This window comes from Lontra canadensis, unplaced genomic scaffold (genome assembly GCF_010015895.1).
Source record: "Lontra canadensis isolate GAN:19392208 unplaced genomic scaffold, GSC_riverotter_1.0 scaffold20, whole genome shotgun sequence".
NCBI classification, from domain to species: Eukaryota; Metazoa; Chordata; class Mammalia; order Carnivora; family Mustelidae; genus Lontra; species Lontra canadensis.
In genome coordinates this window covers 9,450,702-9,467,833 of record NW_022631014.1, presented here as the reverse complement: position 1 = coordinate 9,467,833, position 17,132 = coordinate 9,450,702, and the positions used below count along the sequence as shown (strand labels likewise).

At 40.2% G+C, this 17,132-nt stretch overlaps 1 protein-coding gene across 4 annotated transcripts in view; it reads left to right on the top strand.

Moving 5' to 3' along the window:
* NEK10 (NIMA related kinase 10) overlaps window positions 1-12,718 on the top strand; it is a 215,596-nt gene extending 202,878 nt beyond the window's left edge. For all 4 annotated transcript variants that reach the window (XM_032861000.1, XM_032860999.1, XM_032860998.1 and 1 more), the window contains 4 exons: window positions 3,757-3,865; window positions 6,003-6,055; window positions 6,139-6,194; window positions 10,985-12,718. In XM_032861000.1, coding sequence (XP_032716891.1) covers window positions 3,757-3,865; window positions 6,003-6,055; window positions 6,139-6,194; window positions 10,985-11,033 — 267 coding nt within the window. In that variant the 3' untranslated portion in view covers window positions 11,034-12,718. The remainder of the gene's footprint in view (window positions 1-3,756; window positions 3,866-6,002; window positions 6,056-6,138; window positions 6,195-10,984) is intronic.
* The last annotated feature ends 4,414 nt before the right edge of the window (window positions 12,719-17,132 follow it).

Here is a 17,132-nt window from a genome sequence, read left to right as displayed (position 1 = left end):
TTCCACCCGGATGTCCCCAGCCCATGCAGACTGCTGGTACACATCGCACCACAATGACTGTTTCAATACAGAAATCTGACCATGTCATACACGCACCTACCCACACAGACACACAGAAAGCTGTTCAGGGGCTCTAAGTAGAAACTGCCAAATCATCCCCACAGTATTCCTGGTCCCATTTGGTCCAAGCCCTGCCCACCTCTCGGTCCTCATCTTATCCCTCTCTCGTTCTTCACGGTCTCATACCAGCCGCAGATCCCGTCTGTCCACCATGCAGCCTACTCTTAAGTCTTTGCAAATGCTTGTGTTCCCACCTTTCCAGATCTTCCTGCTGCATCCTTCACTCATTCTTTCCCATTCTTTCAGTTCTCAGTGCGCCATTTTTTCAGGAAAGCCATTCCTGTCTAAGTTGAACCTGCCCATTACCTCTCAGAACCACCGGCCCGTCCTTCAATGCATTCCGTGCAGTTGTAATTTCATGTAGATTCAGATGGACATGTGACAGCTATAGTCCTCCCTAACTAGGAAGGAAGTGAGAGTACAATTTTTTTTTAAAGATTGTATTTATTTATTTGAGAGAGAGAGAGAAAATGAGAGAGAAAGAGAGCATGAGAGGGAATAGGTCAGAGGGAGAAGCAGACTCCCCACCAAGCAGGGGGCCCGATGCGGGACTCGATCTCGGGACTCCAGGATTATGACCTGAGCCAAAGGCAGTCGCTTAACCAACTGAGCCACCCAGGTGCCCCTGAGAATACAATTTTTGGCCACCATTGGTTGTTTTCATTGTTTGGATCTGTGACACATAAGAGTTGATAAAAATCCCCACTGAGGGGCGCCTGGGTGGCTCAGTGGGTTAAGCCGCTGCCTTCGGCTCGGGTCATGATCTCAGGGTCCTGGGATCGGGCCCCGCGTCGGGCTCTCTGCTCAGCGGGGAGCCTGCTTCCTCCTCTCTCTCTCTGCCTGCCTCTCTGCCTGCTTTGTGATCTCTCTCTGTCAAATAAATAAAATCTTAAAAAAAAATTAAAAAAAAAATCCCCACTGAATTAATGAACAGCATTTGCCTTCCTCTCTTCAACCTAGATCCCCTCACCTCTATAACATGGATTCATGTCATCACCCTTTCATCACCTTGCTACCGCTAGGCAGGGCCCAGCCTTTGCCCCCAAGTTCCACTCACCTGAAATGTCTGCCTCGCTTCCCTGCATCCACCAAATCCATCCTTCAAGGCTCGGCTCCAGTGCTTCTGCTACAGAGCTCTGAAAATCATGTTGGTCTTTTTGGAAGCTCAGAATTCCCCACCTCATTCTACACTTCATAGTTTATTCTCCTTCTTGTTCATGTACATGAGCCCATTTTCCCAGCCACATGGCAAGCCATGTCCTTGCTGTATCCTCCCTGGTGCCTGGCATGGTGCTAACAAGCTGGATAGATCACTGGTATATGAGATCCTGTGGTTTCCATCTCTGTTTTGCAAGACCTGCTCAGAGCATGACACAGAGTTAAGGGGCAAAAAAAGATGTGCTGAAAGAATATGTATGTCAGAAAATAGAACTGCAAGAAGTTCTGGGAAGTTTCTGGAAGAAAAATAAATGCACCTGGGATTTAAACACAAGACCAATGAATTTTAGTCCTTGGCTTCATCCACGGGGCCCATCCCTCTGAGGATTTGCAGTTCTTAAGCTGAAGGAGACTGTTAATGTAGGAGGCACCGGCATCCTCAAATGCTCCTCTTTTCAAGGTTTGAATCAATGAAAAGGACTGGTCCTTATCTTCATAAAATGGCTATCTTGACCTGCCCAGCTCACAATTCACACATTTCTCTGTGCAGTTTTAAACACCTTCCTGTCTGTGAATGAGCTGGGATTCCAAGGTGTTTATTTAATAATTAAGTTGACTTAACTAAGCTTTCTATAATTAGAATGAGCGTTTCAGGCAGCCAAATTACTCCTATGTTCAACCACATGAAAAACAATCCCATCTGAAGTCATTTGGAAGGCAATACCAGGAAATCATTCTCAGCATTGCAAGACATACCAAGAAACTTAGTTGGAGCAACCTAGTTGAGTGGCTATGAGAAATAGAGTGCTTAGGCCTACCTCTGTGGCATCCTAATAACACTGATGAGAATGTTACTAAGTCACGTGGCCATCGGATCCTCCTGCACTGCAAATGCATTGCAATATTACGATCTTGTCATTTTACAGATGGGCCATTCATTTTATCAGTTGTCAGTGAAGCAAGGAAAATAAATTTTCAAGAATAACAAAGGATGGAACCATAGTTTTTTCTTGGAGTGTAGTCGTCTTTGGCAACATGGAGACTGGTAAACACAGAAATACTTTGTATTTGTAGTGTCCAAAGTACACAGATGGAATAATGATCAATTACTCATAGGAAATGTTCTTATTAAGGTATAAAATGCAGAATGCATCCAGTGAGGAACCTGTACGGCTCTGTGGACTTCCACGTACATACTCATCTGGGTGACCACCCTCACTTCACTAGGTAGAACACTTCCGGTACTGAAGAAGGCTCCTTCTTCCCTTTTCCTGGTCAGATCCCATCTTCTGCCATAACATAATCATTATCTTAATCTTCATCGCCACTCTAGTTTTGTCTGCTTGTGAAAATGCCTGTACGTGAAGTTATACATGATCTCTTCTTTGGTGTTTTTGGCTTCTTTTGCTCAACATTCATTCATGTTGCTGTTTTCTGTGCTTTGCAGAATCCCAGTGTATAAACACTCCACAATCTATCTAATTTTCCATCTGTAGATATTTGGGTTTTCTCCAGTTTTGGGTCAGAGGTCCTCATGTCTCTTGTGTGTATACCTAAGAGTGGAATTACAGAGTCATATGGTAAACATTGTATCTTAATGAATACTGCCAGTTTTCTCAAGGTATTGAACCATGGTGTATTCGAATTCATTAGCAGAATATGGGAATCAAAGGTAACTGCTGTTGCATAGTCTAAATTGTGCCATTTATTTCTGGTTTATTAGTAAGAATTGGAATTTTAGTATATGTGCTGCTGAAGCGAGCACAGAATTGGCATTTTAAAAGTATGTTATATTAACATAGGCATGAAAACTTGACCAGCCCAAGTGCTGGTTGGAATTAAAGGTAAAAGAAGTTTGTAAAATGTTTATAGCCTAAAATTCCACTTTAAAAATTCAGGTTTGTGGGAGAGCATCAAACAATTGGAACTTTAATAAAGTCTGTCATTTAGTGAATTACTCTCTCCTTTAGAGTGTTGGGGATTAATGTTTGGAGATTAAAATTAAGCAACGGTAATTTAGAAAAATGTGTTAAGAAACTTGTTTGCCTCAGTCAATCAAGAAGGCTTTGTTTAGAGGAGATACACAAAAAACAATGATGATGTGGGCTAATAAGCATATCATTCTGCTGAATAATTGAGTTTATTTCTCATACACCTGATACAAAGAACATTTTGATGTCCCAAGCCTATGCCATTATTTTTTTTCCTATCCATTTTTATCTTGCTCTCATAAACCCATGAAGTGCAGAGTTGTTTTTATTTTTTTCATGTGACCAGTGAATGTGTACCTTGCTTTCACTGTAATTTGCCTGCCTCTGATTTAGAAGTTCTTTTGAAAGGAAAATGTGCCTTTCTCTGTTTACAAGAGATTGAAAACCACAAGCACTAAATTCCCCACGCCGAGACATAGGGAAAGAGGTCTCCTGTCATTCGCTTCTGACGGTAGAATAACATGTGGCTTTGCCTTTTCTGTTCCAGTTATCTCAGGGATCTCCAGAACCCATTGAGCCCAACTTTTTCACAGCAGATTACCATTTATTACATCGCCCGTCGGGTGGAAACAGCTCGTCCCCAGATGACCCGACAGGTAATAGTCTTCACCATAGGAAATCTGACGTTCATAAGTAAATATATTGTTTGGATCAACAGCTATCCTTAAAAGATTATCTTCAATTTAAAAGAAAAATAGAGCTTATTTTGATTATCTATGGCAATAGTTGGAAGAGATATATAGTACGAGTATAGAAGTTCCCTGCGAGGTTTATCATGCCCTATTGTGGCAGCTTCTTTGATCATTTATTAATGCCATAAACAAACAGCAGAATCGGTTTGAGTGAATTGTATTTCCTTTTATTTCTTCTTATCTGATGATGGGGAATCAAATGCCCAAAAGCATCCAGGGAGATAAAAAACAGAAATGAAGACTTTGAATATTCAAAATGAAGAACATTCAAAACTTACGTGGAGGATCTACATATTTAATTTGATTTTCTTTTTTGCATTAATCTCACATAAGGAGACTATGTAGCATGGGGATTAAAGGTGCAGATTCTCAAAACCTGGATGCCTAAACTTGAATCTCAGCTCCAGCATTTAGCAGTTGACCTTGGGCAAATTATCTGACCTCTTGAACCCCAGTTTCCTTGCCTATAACATGGAGGTAAATGTGGTACTTGCACTATAGGGCTATAGTGAGAATCAGTGTAAACATATAAAAGGTACTTGACCATTAGCAGGGGCTCAGCATAATGTAGCTCTTCTCATGATAACTGAACTCTCAGAAGAGGTTTTCAAACCACTCTGAGATTTCAAGGTTCCTTAATAGTTTTCAAATGCCTACAAACTATAGTTACATCACTCAGTCGCATAGATAGAAATGATAGTTTAAAGGGAGACTCTCCATCCCCTCACTCCTCAATTTAGGCAAATCATTTCATGTATTAATCTCAAACTTTCTCTACGTCTTGGACTCCTGGGATAAAGCCAACCTGTAGGCCGAATTTTGTTTAAAATAGTCCCTGAGAAACCTGCAAGAGCAAGATGAACTCTTGGCTAAAGTCTTTTGCTTTGAAAAACACCCCCAGGGCAGGTCAGTCAGTTTGCAGGCCAGACTTCTTACAGGAGCGATTCTGATGAAACCAGGAGCTCTGGTGGAAATCTCAGAGTGGCCTGAGAGACAGTCAGCAGATGTCCAGGGCAGCTGGAGGGGCCAACCTGGGGTGGAGCAGGCAAGTCCCGTCCTAGCAGGCTGGCTACAGGCTCACCCAGCAGAACCTGCAGGCACTTTGGGGAACACCTTGGCTCACAGCTTTGATGAGGAGCTGCCAGGACTCATCAGCCTCCTGCCTCCCCTCCACTTCAACCCATTCCCTCTTGTCTCCCCTAAGTGGAAGGGGTTCCTGGGCCTCCCTGCACACACCGGTGTTAATTGATCACAGTAGAAGCTAGCCAACATTGCTTTGCGGGGGCACTCAGTTGGGTGAGGTGCTAGTCTATCATCCTTAGAACACCCAGCAGGGTCACCTGTTAGGCGTCTGCCTTCGGCTCTGGTCAGGATCTCAGGGTCCTGGGATCAAGCCCCCCCACCCCCACCCCTCGGCTCCCCGTTCAGCAGGGAGTCTGCTTAAAAAAGAGAAAAACAAAAACAAAAACACTGGCAAAGAAAGTATTGCCTCCTAGCACTAAGTGTGCTGTATATCCCTCTAGGCAGTCACGGAAAGGGCCAGGTCTTCATGTCTTTCCCTGTCTACTTCTGCCTCCCTCTAAGAATTCATTTTCTTTCTAGCACACATTAACTGGTTTTGCTTGTAGCTTAAGGAGAGTTTTTTAATCAGAAAACTTGCCCTTTGGGTCATTTGTTTTGGGAATATCCCTCACCTCACCTTTGTGTTCACATAAATGGGTAGGCTCACACATGCCTCTCTAACTTAATTGCCCAATTTATAGCCCGAGAAATGCTCCGAAGTCTTTGTGTATTATTTTGTGATGGCCACCCGAAAGGAGCCATTATTAAAGGAAGAGAAACAACAACAACAAAAAATTTAAAAATAAAGAAAGAGAAACAAAGCATTTGAATATTCCAAGCAAGGTAATTTGGAATGTGCTCCTCTTCATCATGACTAAGTTGACCCTGTTTTCACTACACTTGAGTTGTAATTGTCAACAAAGTCCAACTAAGAAAATGTGAACCGAAAGTCAGACTTCCCATAACCTATCTATTTCAGGTCTGTGTACCAGCTCTGACTTGGAGGAGGGAATAACATATGAACAGATGCAGGTGAGGTTTTTGCAGTACCTTTGAACAATTTTATTTTGTTGCTTTTAATTCAGTACTAACCTGAATTTTTTTTTCAATGTCAGACTGTGATTGAAGAAGTCCTAGAGGAAAGTGGTTATTACAACTTTACATCTAACAGGTGAGATCTAGAATTTTCTTTTAAATGTGAAAGTTCAGTTGAGATCATTGGATGTTAGATATAATTATCCTGGGTTCCAGAGATTTCTTTTTCCAACTTTTATTTTAAACACTTTTGTATTTCTTGGCTTAGACCGATACAACCATGGGTAGAATATATGTTGCCCATCTTTTGTATGGATGCAGCTGCTATATTTCTGTTGAAAAGAAAGGGTGATAGCTTAGTGGTAATTTACTCCCAGAAAAAAATAAGAAACATAATGAAATGGAAAAGCATTTCTAGGTTTTTTGTTTTTGTTTTTGATTTTTTAAATTAAGCATTTGTTCCTTTCTAGTAGAGCTGTAAACTCGGAGTTCCATCTTTGAAATCTACCCATTATTTGTATAGAATGCAGGGGGGAATGCAACAAACAAAGAATCACTTCTGGTGAATTTAAGATATGCTTGTAGAAGAGGGACTTGTTATGTGTTGCCATTTGCTTACCCTAAGTAAAAAGCCTCAGTTTACTGTGTATTATCTTCTAACATAAGAACTATTTGTGCTCTAAAAATATAGTGTTTTATCACTTCTGGCCAATTCTGATTCCTGCATTTTACTGTTGGGCACAGTATTGGCCACAAAGATTTGAGTGCAGTTAGTTTACTTGGGAGGCAATTCTGGAAACACTGGTAGGGGAGTGAAGAAATAATTCAGTGAAGGTTTCATTTTCAAGCAAGTAACCCTTGTGGCTGACCGGGCCTAGGTCTCACTGGGGAAATCTGAGAGCCAGTACTAGAACATGTACCTCAGGTATCCACCCCACTCAAGGGCAGAGGGAAGTCTGTCCTCTCTCCTGGGGTGTTTGTTCTTGTTTCCACTGGTTATTGTTTGCAGCCTTTCTCCAGGGAATGTTAGTTCCCTGGCATTTCTGGCCTTCTGTAAGGGTGAACAGAACAGATTCCAGAGGCCAGAGAAATCCTCAGGAAGAGAAATGCAGGCGCTGGCAGCTCAAAAGCAAGCCAGCTTGCTGTGGATGAGGGGATGAGGGCACTGACAGTGTCTACACATGAGTTGTCTCTTGACTTTTCCAAGGAGCCCCTCACAACCGAGTCCTCAAACTGATCATAAGCAGCCCCACTCTCTGTGGCTCCATGTTCCTTTAGTTTGTTCTCTCAGAGTGGCAGAGCTGCCTTCCTTCCCACTGCTGAAGCTATCTTGTGACCACTATTTAAATCATTCCAGAAGTTGTCTCTAAAGGTATTCGCCATGGTAAGAGAAAGAGGCCTCAAGAGCATCCTGTTAGGTTATTATATGGAAATTAGATTCTTTTTTGAGGTTAGTTCAGTCTCCAACTTTTTTTTTTTTTTTTTTACTTCTCTTATTTTAACAAGTTGTTTATATAAATCACACATAAGGTTATTCAGCTGCTTGCTCTTTGGGCTTGATAATATATTTCCAAGATACTGCCAAATGATGAATAATTCTCATTTTCCAAAGGCATATTATTAATAGAAATCACCATCTTCCTAATTGCTCTCCTCTCACGTTCCCTGGAGAGACTTGGAATCTTCATTTTCTATTCTTGGGCTGCATACATCCAGCTTTCCCCAGAGAGAATGATTGTCTTTGTTCTTGAGTCTTAGCTCCTTATTATTTTAAGTGCCTTTGGCTTGGGGTGGGGGCAAAGGTCACTTTTGTTATAATTTGTCTGCATATTCTCAGATACTCAGGATCTTGAGCATTGAATGGCTTCTTATTTTTGCAGAAACCACACTAAGTATCAGTGAAAAACTAGGTGTGTAAGGAAGTTAGGGAAGCTCTTACAAGAGCTCTTATTTTTCCTTAAAACATAATTTTAGTCTTATTTTTAAATTTACTTTTATCCCTTTTCAGTTCTATCCCTAAGTTTTAAAAAATTCAAACATTATTTCTACTTCCAAAGCTGTACTCCTATATTAAAAGACATTGCAAATTTTCTTATTTGAAGGAATAGATAATCAGATGCCTAATAATGAATACAAAAAGTTATTTACAGTTATATTCAGAATTGTGCATAGAATATGGAGACATGGTTTAAATGATCAAGTTCAATAAAAATACGTTGGATATGACGTACATAAGATTTTCTTAAAATGCTCCAAATTAAAGTGAATCACTCAAAAAACATTCTTATATCCATGATATTCCCTTTTCATCCTCATAACAATGAGAAACTATATCTTGAGAGAAGACTCTTCACAGTTTACTAGTAAGAATAACCCTTTGTTGTGCTTAAAGTACTCGTTTACTGGTGTTCCAAATTAATTACCAAAAGATAAGTCAGCCTCCACTTAGAAGCACCTAAGAGTTCACAAGCTAGAAATACACATATTTCCAAATATGAACCAAATCAGGTAGCCAGTGATGATTTTTCCATGGTCAAAAGATAGGGGGTGATAAATTATCACTGGACATGAACAAGAATTTGGAATCAGAAGAATGTATTTTCCCTAATAGGTTCCATAGAATAGCCAATATTATCAAATATGCTAATAGATGCTCCCTGAAAAATAAAATTTTGTGATCAAATAGATTTGGGAAACTCTGAAAGTGCACTTTTCCAAATTTAGAGGATGTTGACACACATTACCATATCACAGAGTCTGAGATGCGCTGTAAGAAATCTGTTAACCTTGTTTACCCCGGTATTTGTGCAATCTTTCACACGCAACACAAGTTCAGAAATCAGCCCTAGTGCTGTGGTTAGAAATGGGACAAGTGGTCTGAACTCCCCACCAGTCACCAGCATCTACCCAGATCTGCTGCTGTTCTTGTTCTTTTTGTCATCATCTTAATTGTCATTGTCATCATCATTGCAAAATATTATTGGTGATGTTGGTCACACAGAGAATTGCATACATAATTTCTGTATTACTGAAGTTTACCACTTCAGACAATCAGTTCAAACTTACACGCATCTCCCAAACACCCAGACAGGAGCTAAAGCATGAACCCAAGACATGGCACATTTTTTTTTTTCATAATTTTTAAAATTTTTTTATAAACATATAATATATTATTAGGCCCAGGGGTACAGGTCTGTGAATCCCCAGGTTTGCACACTTCACAGCACTCACCATAGCACATACCCTCCCCAATGTCCATAACCCCACCCCCTTCTCCCTACCCCCTTCCCCCCAGCAACCCTTAGTTTGTTTTGTGAGATTAAGAGTCTCTTATGGTTTGTCTCCCTCCCGATCCCATCTTGTTTCATTTATTCTTTTCCTACCTCCCAAGCCCCCCACGTTGCGTCTCCACTTCCTCATATCAGGGAGATCGTATGATAGTTGTCTTTCTCCGATTGACTTATTTTGCTAAGCATAATACCCTCTAGTTCCATCCACGTCATTGCAAATGGCAGGATTTCATTTCTTTTGACGGCTGCATAGTATTCCATTGTATATATATACACACCACATCTTCTTTATCCATTCATCTGTTGATGGACATCTAGGTTCTTTCCACAGTTTGGCTATTGTGGACATTGCTGCTATAAACATTCAGGTGCACGTGCCCCTTTGGACCACTACGTTTGTATCTTTAGGGTAAATACCCAGTAGTGCAATTGCTGGGTCATAGGGTAGCTGTATTTTCAACTTTCTGAGGAACCTCCATGCTGTTTTCCAGAATGGTTGCACCAGCTTGCATTCCTACCAACAGTGTAGGAGGGTTCCCCTTTCTCCACATCCTTGCCAGCATCTGTCATTTCCTGACTTGTTAATTTTAGCCATTCTGATTGGTGTGAGGTGGTATCTCATTGTGGTTTTGATTTGTATTTCCCTGATGCCAAGTGATGTGGAGCAATTTTTCATGTGTCTGTTGGCATGCACATTTTTAGCTTAGGTCCCAGAGTGAATATTTAGTTAGGGATAGAGAGACACCATCATCAAACTGAAAGCCTCAGGATAAAGCCATTATCCGTTAGCTCTCTTCAGGGACAGTTACTGCAACTGTTTAAATAATGGGGAGACTACTTGGACTGTTGTTTAGGAAGCTTGTCTTGGGCACAAAATGCTGCATTAGGAAAAGGAAAAGAGTAACAGAAACAAAAATAGCATCAAGGAGCCCTAAGCAAAGTGGGGGATCCCTCCTTTCCAGGCTTCCGGGAAGGGGAGGCAGAATGAGTTGAGAGGAAGAAAGCAGTATGAAGACAATAAAATAAGCTCAAAACAAACTTGGCCAGCCCAAAGCACGCTCTATTCTCGATCTTTGCAGGGATGTATGATTAAATTATAGTTTACATTTATAAACATTTAGCTTCCTTACCAGAAGGAGACAGCCTAGCATGCCTTAATTTTATCCTTGTTGTTTGTGAGAGTAAAACTGTTTGAATCCTGTGGGTGAACAGACGTCAGACATATCCTCCTTATATACTTAGGGGTACACATTAACATTTTTAACAATGAAATCTGCGTTGAGAAGTAAAATTTGCAAGAGAAAAATCTATAGTTTGCATTGCTTTTTCCCCTAATTAACTGATAACATGTAAATTAGATGTTTAAAACTATAAGCTACTTTGAGTGGGTGTTTATTTTTCTTCTCTAAAGGGTTATTATTTCCAACAGAGTTTATAATTTGAGAAAGACCCCGTCAGCCCCAAAGTTCAGCAAAATGTGGCTTTCTAAAAATGTCCCATCCTATTATGTTTAGAATCATCTTTTCTTCCCTGGGATTTATTTACATATATCCCCGAGCTACTGCTTTTGAAGTTGCATGTGTGAAGTCAAATATATATGACTATAGTGAACGCTTGCCACTTGTGAATCTTCTAGATATCACTCCTATCCGTGGGGGACCAAGACTCACCCAACCAAAAGATGAAAACCCTGATTTTGAACGGACTTCGTTTTCCTAGTGAAGTTCAAGTTCTGGACTTCAGCTCTACCAGACGCCCAAGGATTGGGAGCTGCTGGAAGGGCGTGGAAAAGACAAGACCAGGATGCCTTGGCCCCTCCAGGGCCTCTCTCTGAAGGTCCTCTGCTAGGTTCTGTGGCCGTGGCAGCATGGGAAGACTGCTCCCCAGATGTGGTAGACACAGAATGACAGGGCTGTCAGTGTGCTCCTGGGAGAAAATGCTGCAGAATTCATCTGTGGGGAGAAAACTTGCACCTCACAGAACTTTCCTCCAAGTTAAAAAAGAAACAACAACAACAACAACAACAAAAAAAAAAACAAAGTCATATTTTTCAGCAGAATGTTTTATATTTAGGATTGCAGAAACTATGTTTAAAGGCATCTAGCCTTCTGTATATAAAAATAGTTTTAGAAAGAGAAATTTACAAGCCCCAGAGTAATAATATATTGGGCAATTCATTGTATTCCCCAATTTTTTCCTTTATTTTAAAAGAAATTTAAAATAGAAATTTAAAATTTTGTTGTTGTTGTTGTTTTAAGGAAAGGATTGGTTCTCTCTTCACCAGTGGGTGCTAGTGGTCTGAAGACAGTAGACAGTATTTGTAACCTTTGCACAGCCTCTGGGAATAACTGTCAAATTGTCGGATGTAAGTTAGACTAATAGGATATATTGCTGTACAGTGTGTGTGTATATATACATATATATGGGGGGAGGGAGGAGAGGTTTTGATTAGGTGAATGCTTTGCTGCTAATCAAACTTATAGTGTTTTTAGAGCACTTTGAAGAGTTCATAGAATCTATGAAAGCAATGCAATATTCCTTATTCTAAGTCCCTTCTCACTAAAATTACCTGTGTTTTATTGTTTGGAGATTTAAAATGAAAACAAGTTATATGATTAAATGTAAGTCCCATCTTTATTCATTGAGACATTCCTAAAAAAACTAGAAATCAGAATGCCAGATAGTGTTCCATTCCTAGAGACTTTGTGATGGAAATTTTCTAGATTCTTATTGGGCTAACATCTCTTCAACTGGTTTATAACTGGTGTAATATCCAGAAATGCCCTTATTGCCAAGTCAGACTGCACTTCTAACTGCTTAAAGAACATTTTAATTATATATAACTAGTAATCTGAAAGCTGAAATTATGCTTTTTATTTACTTCTCACTTAGCTCTGGTATCTTTATTTACATTGATATATTTTTAGTATGATTGAACAGGATTTAGTTCATATATTTACAGTGTCTGAAACATAATAGCCTTTTGTATAGTATAGAAAATCTCTTAATGTGAACCCATACTACTTTTACGATTTGTTTGTTCAACACTTAAAGGCTATCCAAATTTCCTTTAACTAATGCCTTTGAAAATTGCCAATGAAACTTTGTCTTTAAGCCAAATTAATGATTACAAATATACTGTAATTTAAAATAACAGATGCAATTAGAGTAATGAAAAATGTCATTTTCAGCTTTCAAACCAATTCCATTCATATGTGAAATGTATATGTAAAATCAAAATGCTATGATTTTGTTGATTTACCCAGGTAAAATTTTATTCCTAGCCCAACTGAATTTGAACTTGCATTATTATTTTTTATATCTTTTCATGTATGGAATGGGCACATTTCCTTGTTGTTTAAGAGGCAAGGGCGTAAATTTTAATTGTGATAGAAGCCAATACCTAGAAATAAACCAAGCTGTTGGGATGAAAGTTTGAACAATAAAGTTCTTTCTCAAATGATAATAAATTGTCAACAATGTTTAGAAAAGAATACTATTCAGAAGTTGCATCTTGGTTAAAAAGAGAGAGAGAGAGAAATGATTTATTTGAAGGTGATTTTGAATGCATACAGTTGACCAGAAAGGGAACAAAATGTTTCCATCAAACTATTTCTTTCTTTTAGACCATAGACGTGGCATTTATTATGCTAGAAGCCAGTATGAATTAACAAAGATAAACAAATGGATGTCAGCAGCTTTAAGTCTGTCAACTCTATGCTGACAGATGCATTCTTTTGCCAAAGTCAAGAATGTGTTCTGTTTGATTCCCTTCATAGACCATCAGTTGCTGGATTCACATTCTCCCAGCTCAAGAGCAGGCCTCTAAGAGAAAGTTGGGCACTGGTAAGGGATCCGTCTCGTGCACAGAGTCTCATCCCAATAGCGATGTTGCCCTTTCAAAAGCCCTCACTTTCTGATTTCCTGAAAAGAAGCCCCCTGTCCTCACAGGAGAACAAGAATGATCATCTTGTTTTCACTCTCCAAACTGCCCTCTAGTGCAAAGAAGTTGTTACTTGAGTGTAATAGGCCCCATAATCTTTGCTTGATTGCCTTTAAATTTGTTCTCTTTCTCTTAATTTGTTATAATTAACAAATAATTGTGAATTATTTGTTGTGCAATGATATCCCTGTGACTTCGCCTCGTTCTCAGTCACTGGATATTGGTATGGGACAGAATATGAATCAGACTCTTCAGATCACTTTGGATACACAAATGCTTCAGTTAATGATGTTTTGATCTACCAACTCTGTCTGAATATGTGTACTTGAAACCTTAATTTGCTTTTGAAAAGCAAAATGTTCCATTTGCAGGGAAGTGACTGCCGCAGGCATGTGTGCTTGCCGGTTGTTAACCTTGTGTTCTTCCAGATGTGTGATATTTCACTGGAGGTCTCCAGGGAATAGAGTAACATGGATACCAGACCCAGTGCTCCTGGGTGAATTTTAGGACCTTGCTAGAGAAACGCTGCTTGACACTTGTATGGCGCTGGGTGGTGTGCACACGCTGGGCATTCGAAAGCAGAACCTAATTAAGAAACACTGTTATGCAGTCTACCCAAATGATGGAAGTGATCAGGAGGTAGGATCTTCTTAGAGGTACCATCTATGACTAGTAAATACTACGATGATCAGCAACAGATACAAGACTGGTTGATTGCATGCAACTCCAACAATATCATCAGTTACTCGCCACTCATATTTAAGATGTGGGAAGGCAAGAATGTTGCTTAGTCAGTTGTATCAGTATTAATAGGCATCATATCTGCATCCCTCTATTTGATTGGCTGAATTGCAGACTATTTTTATTATTGTCTCTTTTTCTTTCATTGGACTGGTGAGCCACGTACAGCAAATACACTGGATTCCTGTAGAAATGGCTTCAGCTTCTATTTGAAGGCAGGAAAAACTCCTTTGTAAGCTACTTTTATTGCTTGCCTTTTACTTTTCCTATGGTGCGTATTCATGAACACAGAAATCTGCTGGTTAGGCGATGGAGATGAACCAGGCCTCAGCTCCTCGGCAAGCGGGAGGTACAGCTATGAAGGGCTTGTGAGCAAGGGAAGCTCAGTGCTTCTCTATGGTGACCTTGACTCTTGGGATGAAATTCCACCTAAACGTGAAATTCTTCATGTTCAACAACTGAATGTGATAATAAGTATATTTTATGTACCTTTAGATATTCCAGATTGTGTCCTTTGATGGAAATGGACAGAATTTCGGATAGATTATCTTTTTCATTGCAATGTGCTGCTAACAGTATGCTTACCCTTGGATGCCATTTTTCACGTTGATAGGAAGACACGAATGTCTCAGGGAAACAACTTTGTGATAAAGAAAGAAATTCTTATGTGTGTCATTGCGGTTAAATTGCATATTGTAAATAGAACTGTTATGGTTGATTACATTCCTGCTGTGATGTTACTTTGAGATTTGCAAGAGGGATAGGAAGGATTTTATGATTCTGACGGAGTGACTGATGGATATTGCAAATTTACATGTCCTCTGGGTCCATAAACAACAGTTATTTTAAAAATGAACATCATGCACCCTAGAAGCATAGCAGCATTCTTGGTCTGTGAGCTAGGTTAGATTTTTTTTTAAATACATACATGCAATAATGAACCAGTTTTTAACATCTTTAAAAGTTTATTGATTTGATCATAAAAGTGAACTCTATTCTCAACAGAAGACTGAATATTATTCCTCAAATTGTAACAAGCTGCCTTTTTTTTTTCCCCCATTTTGTGCCATGAAGGTTTGTGCTGTACCCAGGACCTGTACTTAGAGGTAACAGAAGTGCATTCATTATAGGAAATACGGGACGGTGTAAAGGCTGTCATTTGGAAGTAGCTTACCTTTGTTTCCTCTGAACAAAGATAGAAATTCTGTTGTTTATAGAAAACCAGTGTCACTTTGAAGGGTAATCAGCAAGTATGAGTAGATGCTTGGAATTGATGTGATGAGCTCACAAGTGAAAAATTAGCTGAAGGTTTTGCAAACAGGTGATGAACCGGTCCCATAAAACCAGCAGAGAGAGGTTTTGAACTAACCTAACAAGCCCAGAGGAACAGCAGCTGAAGGCCTCAGCACCCACAAGTCAGACTGCAGAGGCCACTTATAAACTAATATCCTTAACCCATGATTTAGTTTTACATTTCAAGCACCATTTGAGTCAGAATTCTGGAAAGGAATATAATGCTTACGAATGGCTATTAAATTTTAGTTTTCCTTGCCCTTCATACAAATATGTTTACCTCATACTTCAGTGAGTTTGGAAGGAAATGGAGCTGGTTTAGGGACCAAGAAGGAATGCATGACGTATTTGTATGAACCCCGCGTGACATTGAGGGAGGCGAATGTTAGAGATAAAAGATGACTCTTTCAAGGAGGTAGGACAGTCTGCAAACAAAAACTGAGAAGTTACAGGGCAAGCAGGAGATGAGTGGTGTCCCAGAGCCTGGCACCTCCCAGTCCCAGGGTGGCCGGTGATTGGCAAGGGGCTTGGCAGTTCCTGGTGTTTGAATGACTCCTGCCCCTGGGTTCTCCTGGAAGCAGCGGGTTGGGTCTCTCCCCAACGTGCAGTCGGTCTGCACGTCGGCACTGGTCTCTTGGCACTGTCACCGAGGAGTTGAACACCCAAAAGAGTAGCAGGTGGGCCCCTAAGGCGCCCTAGTAATGTGTTGGTCCAATTGTTAGGACCGGGTCCCTGTGAAGCATTCCAAAGACTTCAGACTCCTCTCAAGGACACGGTTGTGTCTGCCATTCAGTGAACATGTTTCTACTGCTGACAATATGTTTGCTTCCCCATCTTTTATCCATGGCCTCGGGCCTATTTTTCTAACAAAACAAATTTTGCAAGAGATATATGTGGGCTTTAAATAGATAAATGCAGGCAGATCTGAATACATTTACACTTGGCTAGATTCGAAAAGCAGCATTTGCACGTATTTCAGTTGTTTGTTAATAAACCAATTGATAATCAAGCTATGGAAAGATGCCATCATTTTGCTCTTCCAAAACGGGAAACAAAAATCACTTCAGAGGAAGATCTTTCGAGTGTATTTTGTGTACTGACATTTAGTGGATCAAAACTGAATTAGGATGCTTCCTGTATTCTGTTGTTCCCAGGGGTGAGTTTGGGAAGATCAAAAAGAACAGAGAAATATCCTCTGCGGGGGGGAGGGAGGGAGTACAGTCCCCCATCTTATGTGGCCCAGAGCTTCTGTGTTCTGGACAGCCCCACTGCACCCACAGAATGGGAAAGTATCTTCAATTTGCTTTTTCTCCCTTAACTTGCAGGAGCATACCCTTTTCTGTTCTAGTCCCATCTGCAGGCCTCTCTCCTGTCTGTCACACGCCCCAGCTGCCGGTTCCTCCAAGAGGAGGAAGTGTACAACTACAAGGCTTCCTGTCGGGGACCCTGTGTCATTGGAGGGAATGTGTGGAGTTTGGGGACGGTGCGCAGTATGGAAGGCAGAGGGATGATGGGCTTCTTCCTCTGCACGTGATTCTGTCCTCCCAGACCTCCAAAACACTGCTGCTGGGAGCACAGTAAGGCTCCCACGTGACAAATTCTGAGGCCCCGGAAGAGAAGAAAAAGATAATGTCTCTATGAAAGATTTATATAAAAGATCCAAGTGGCCTTTATTTTTGCTATTGCTTAAATATGCTCTGTAAATTGCTAAAGAAAATTAAACATGTATTTTCAATCTTATTGGAAAAGAATCTCTCTTTTGTCAAGAGTTTATAGCAAATGGTCGTCACTTTTTTCTGACCAGCAT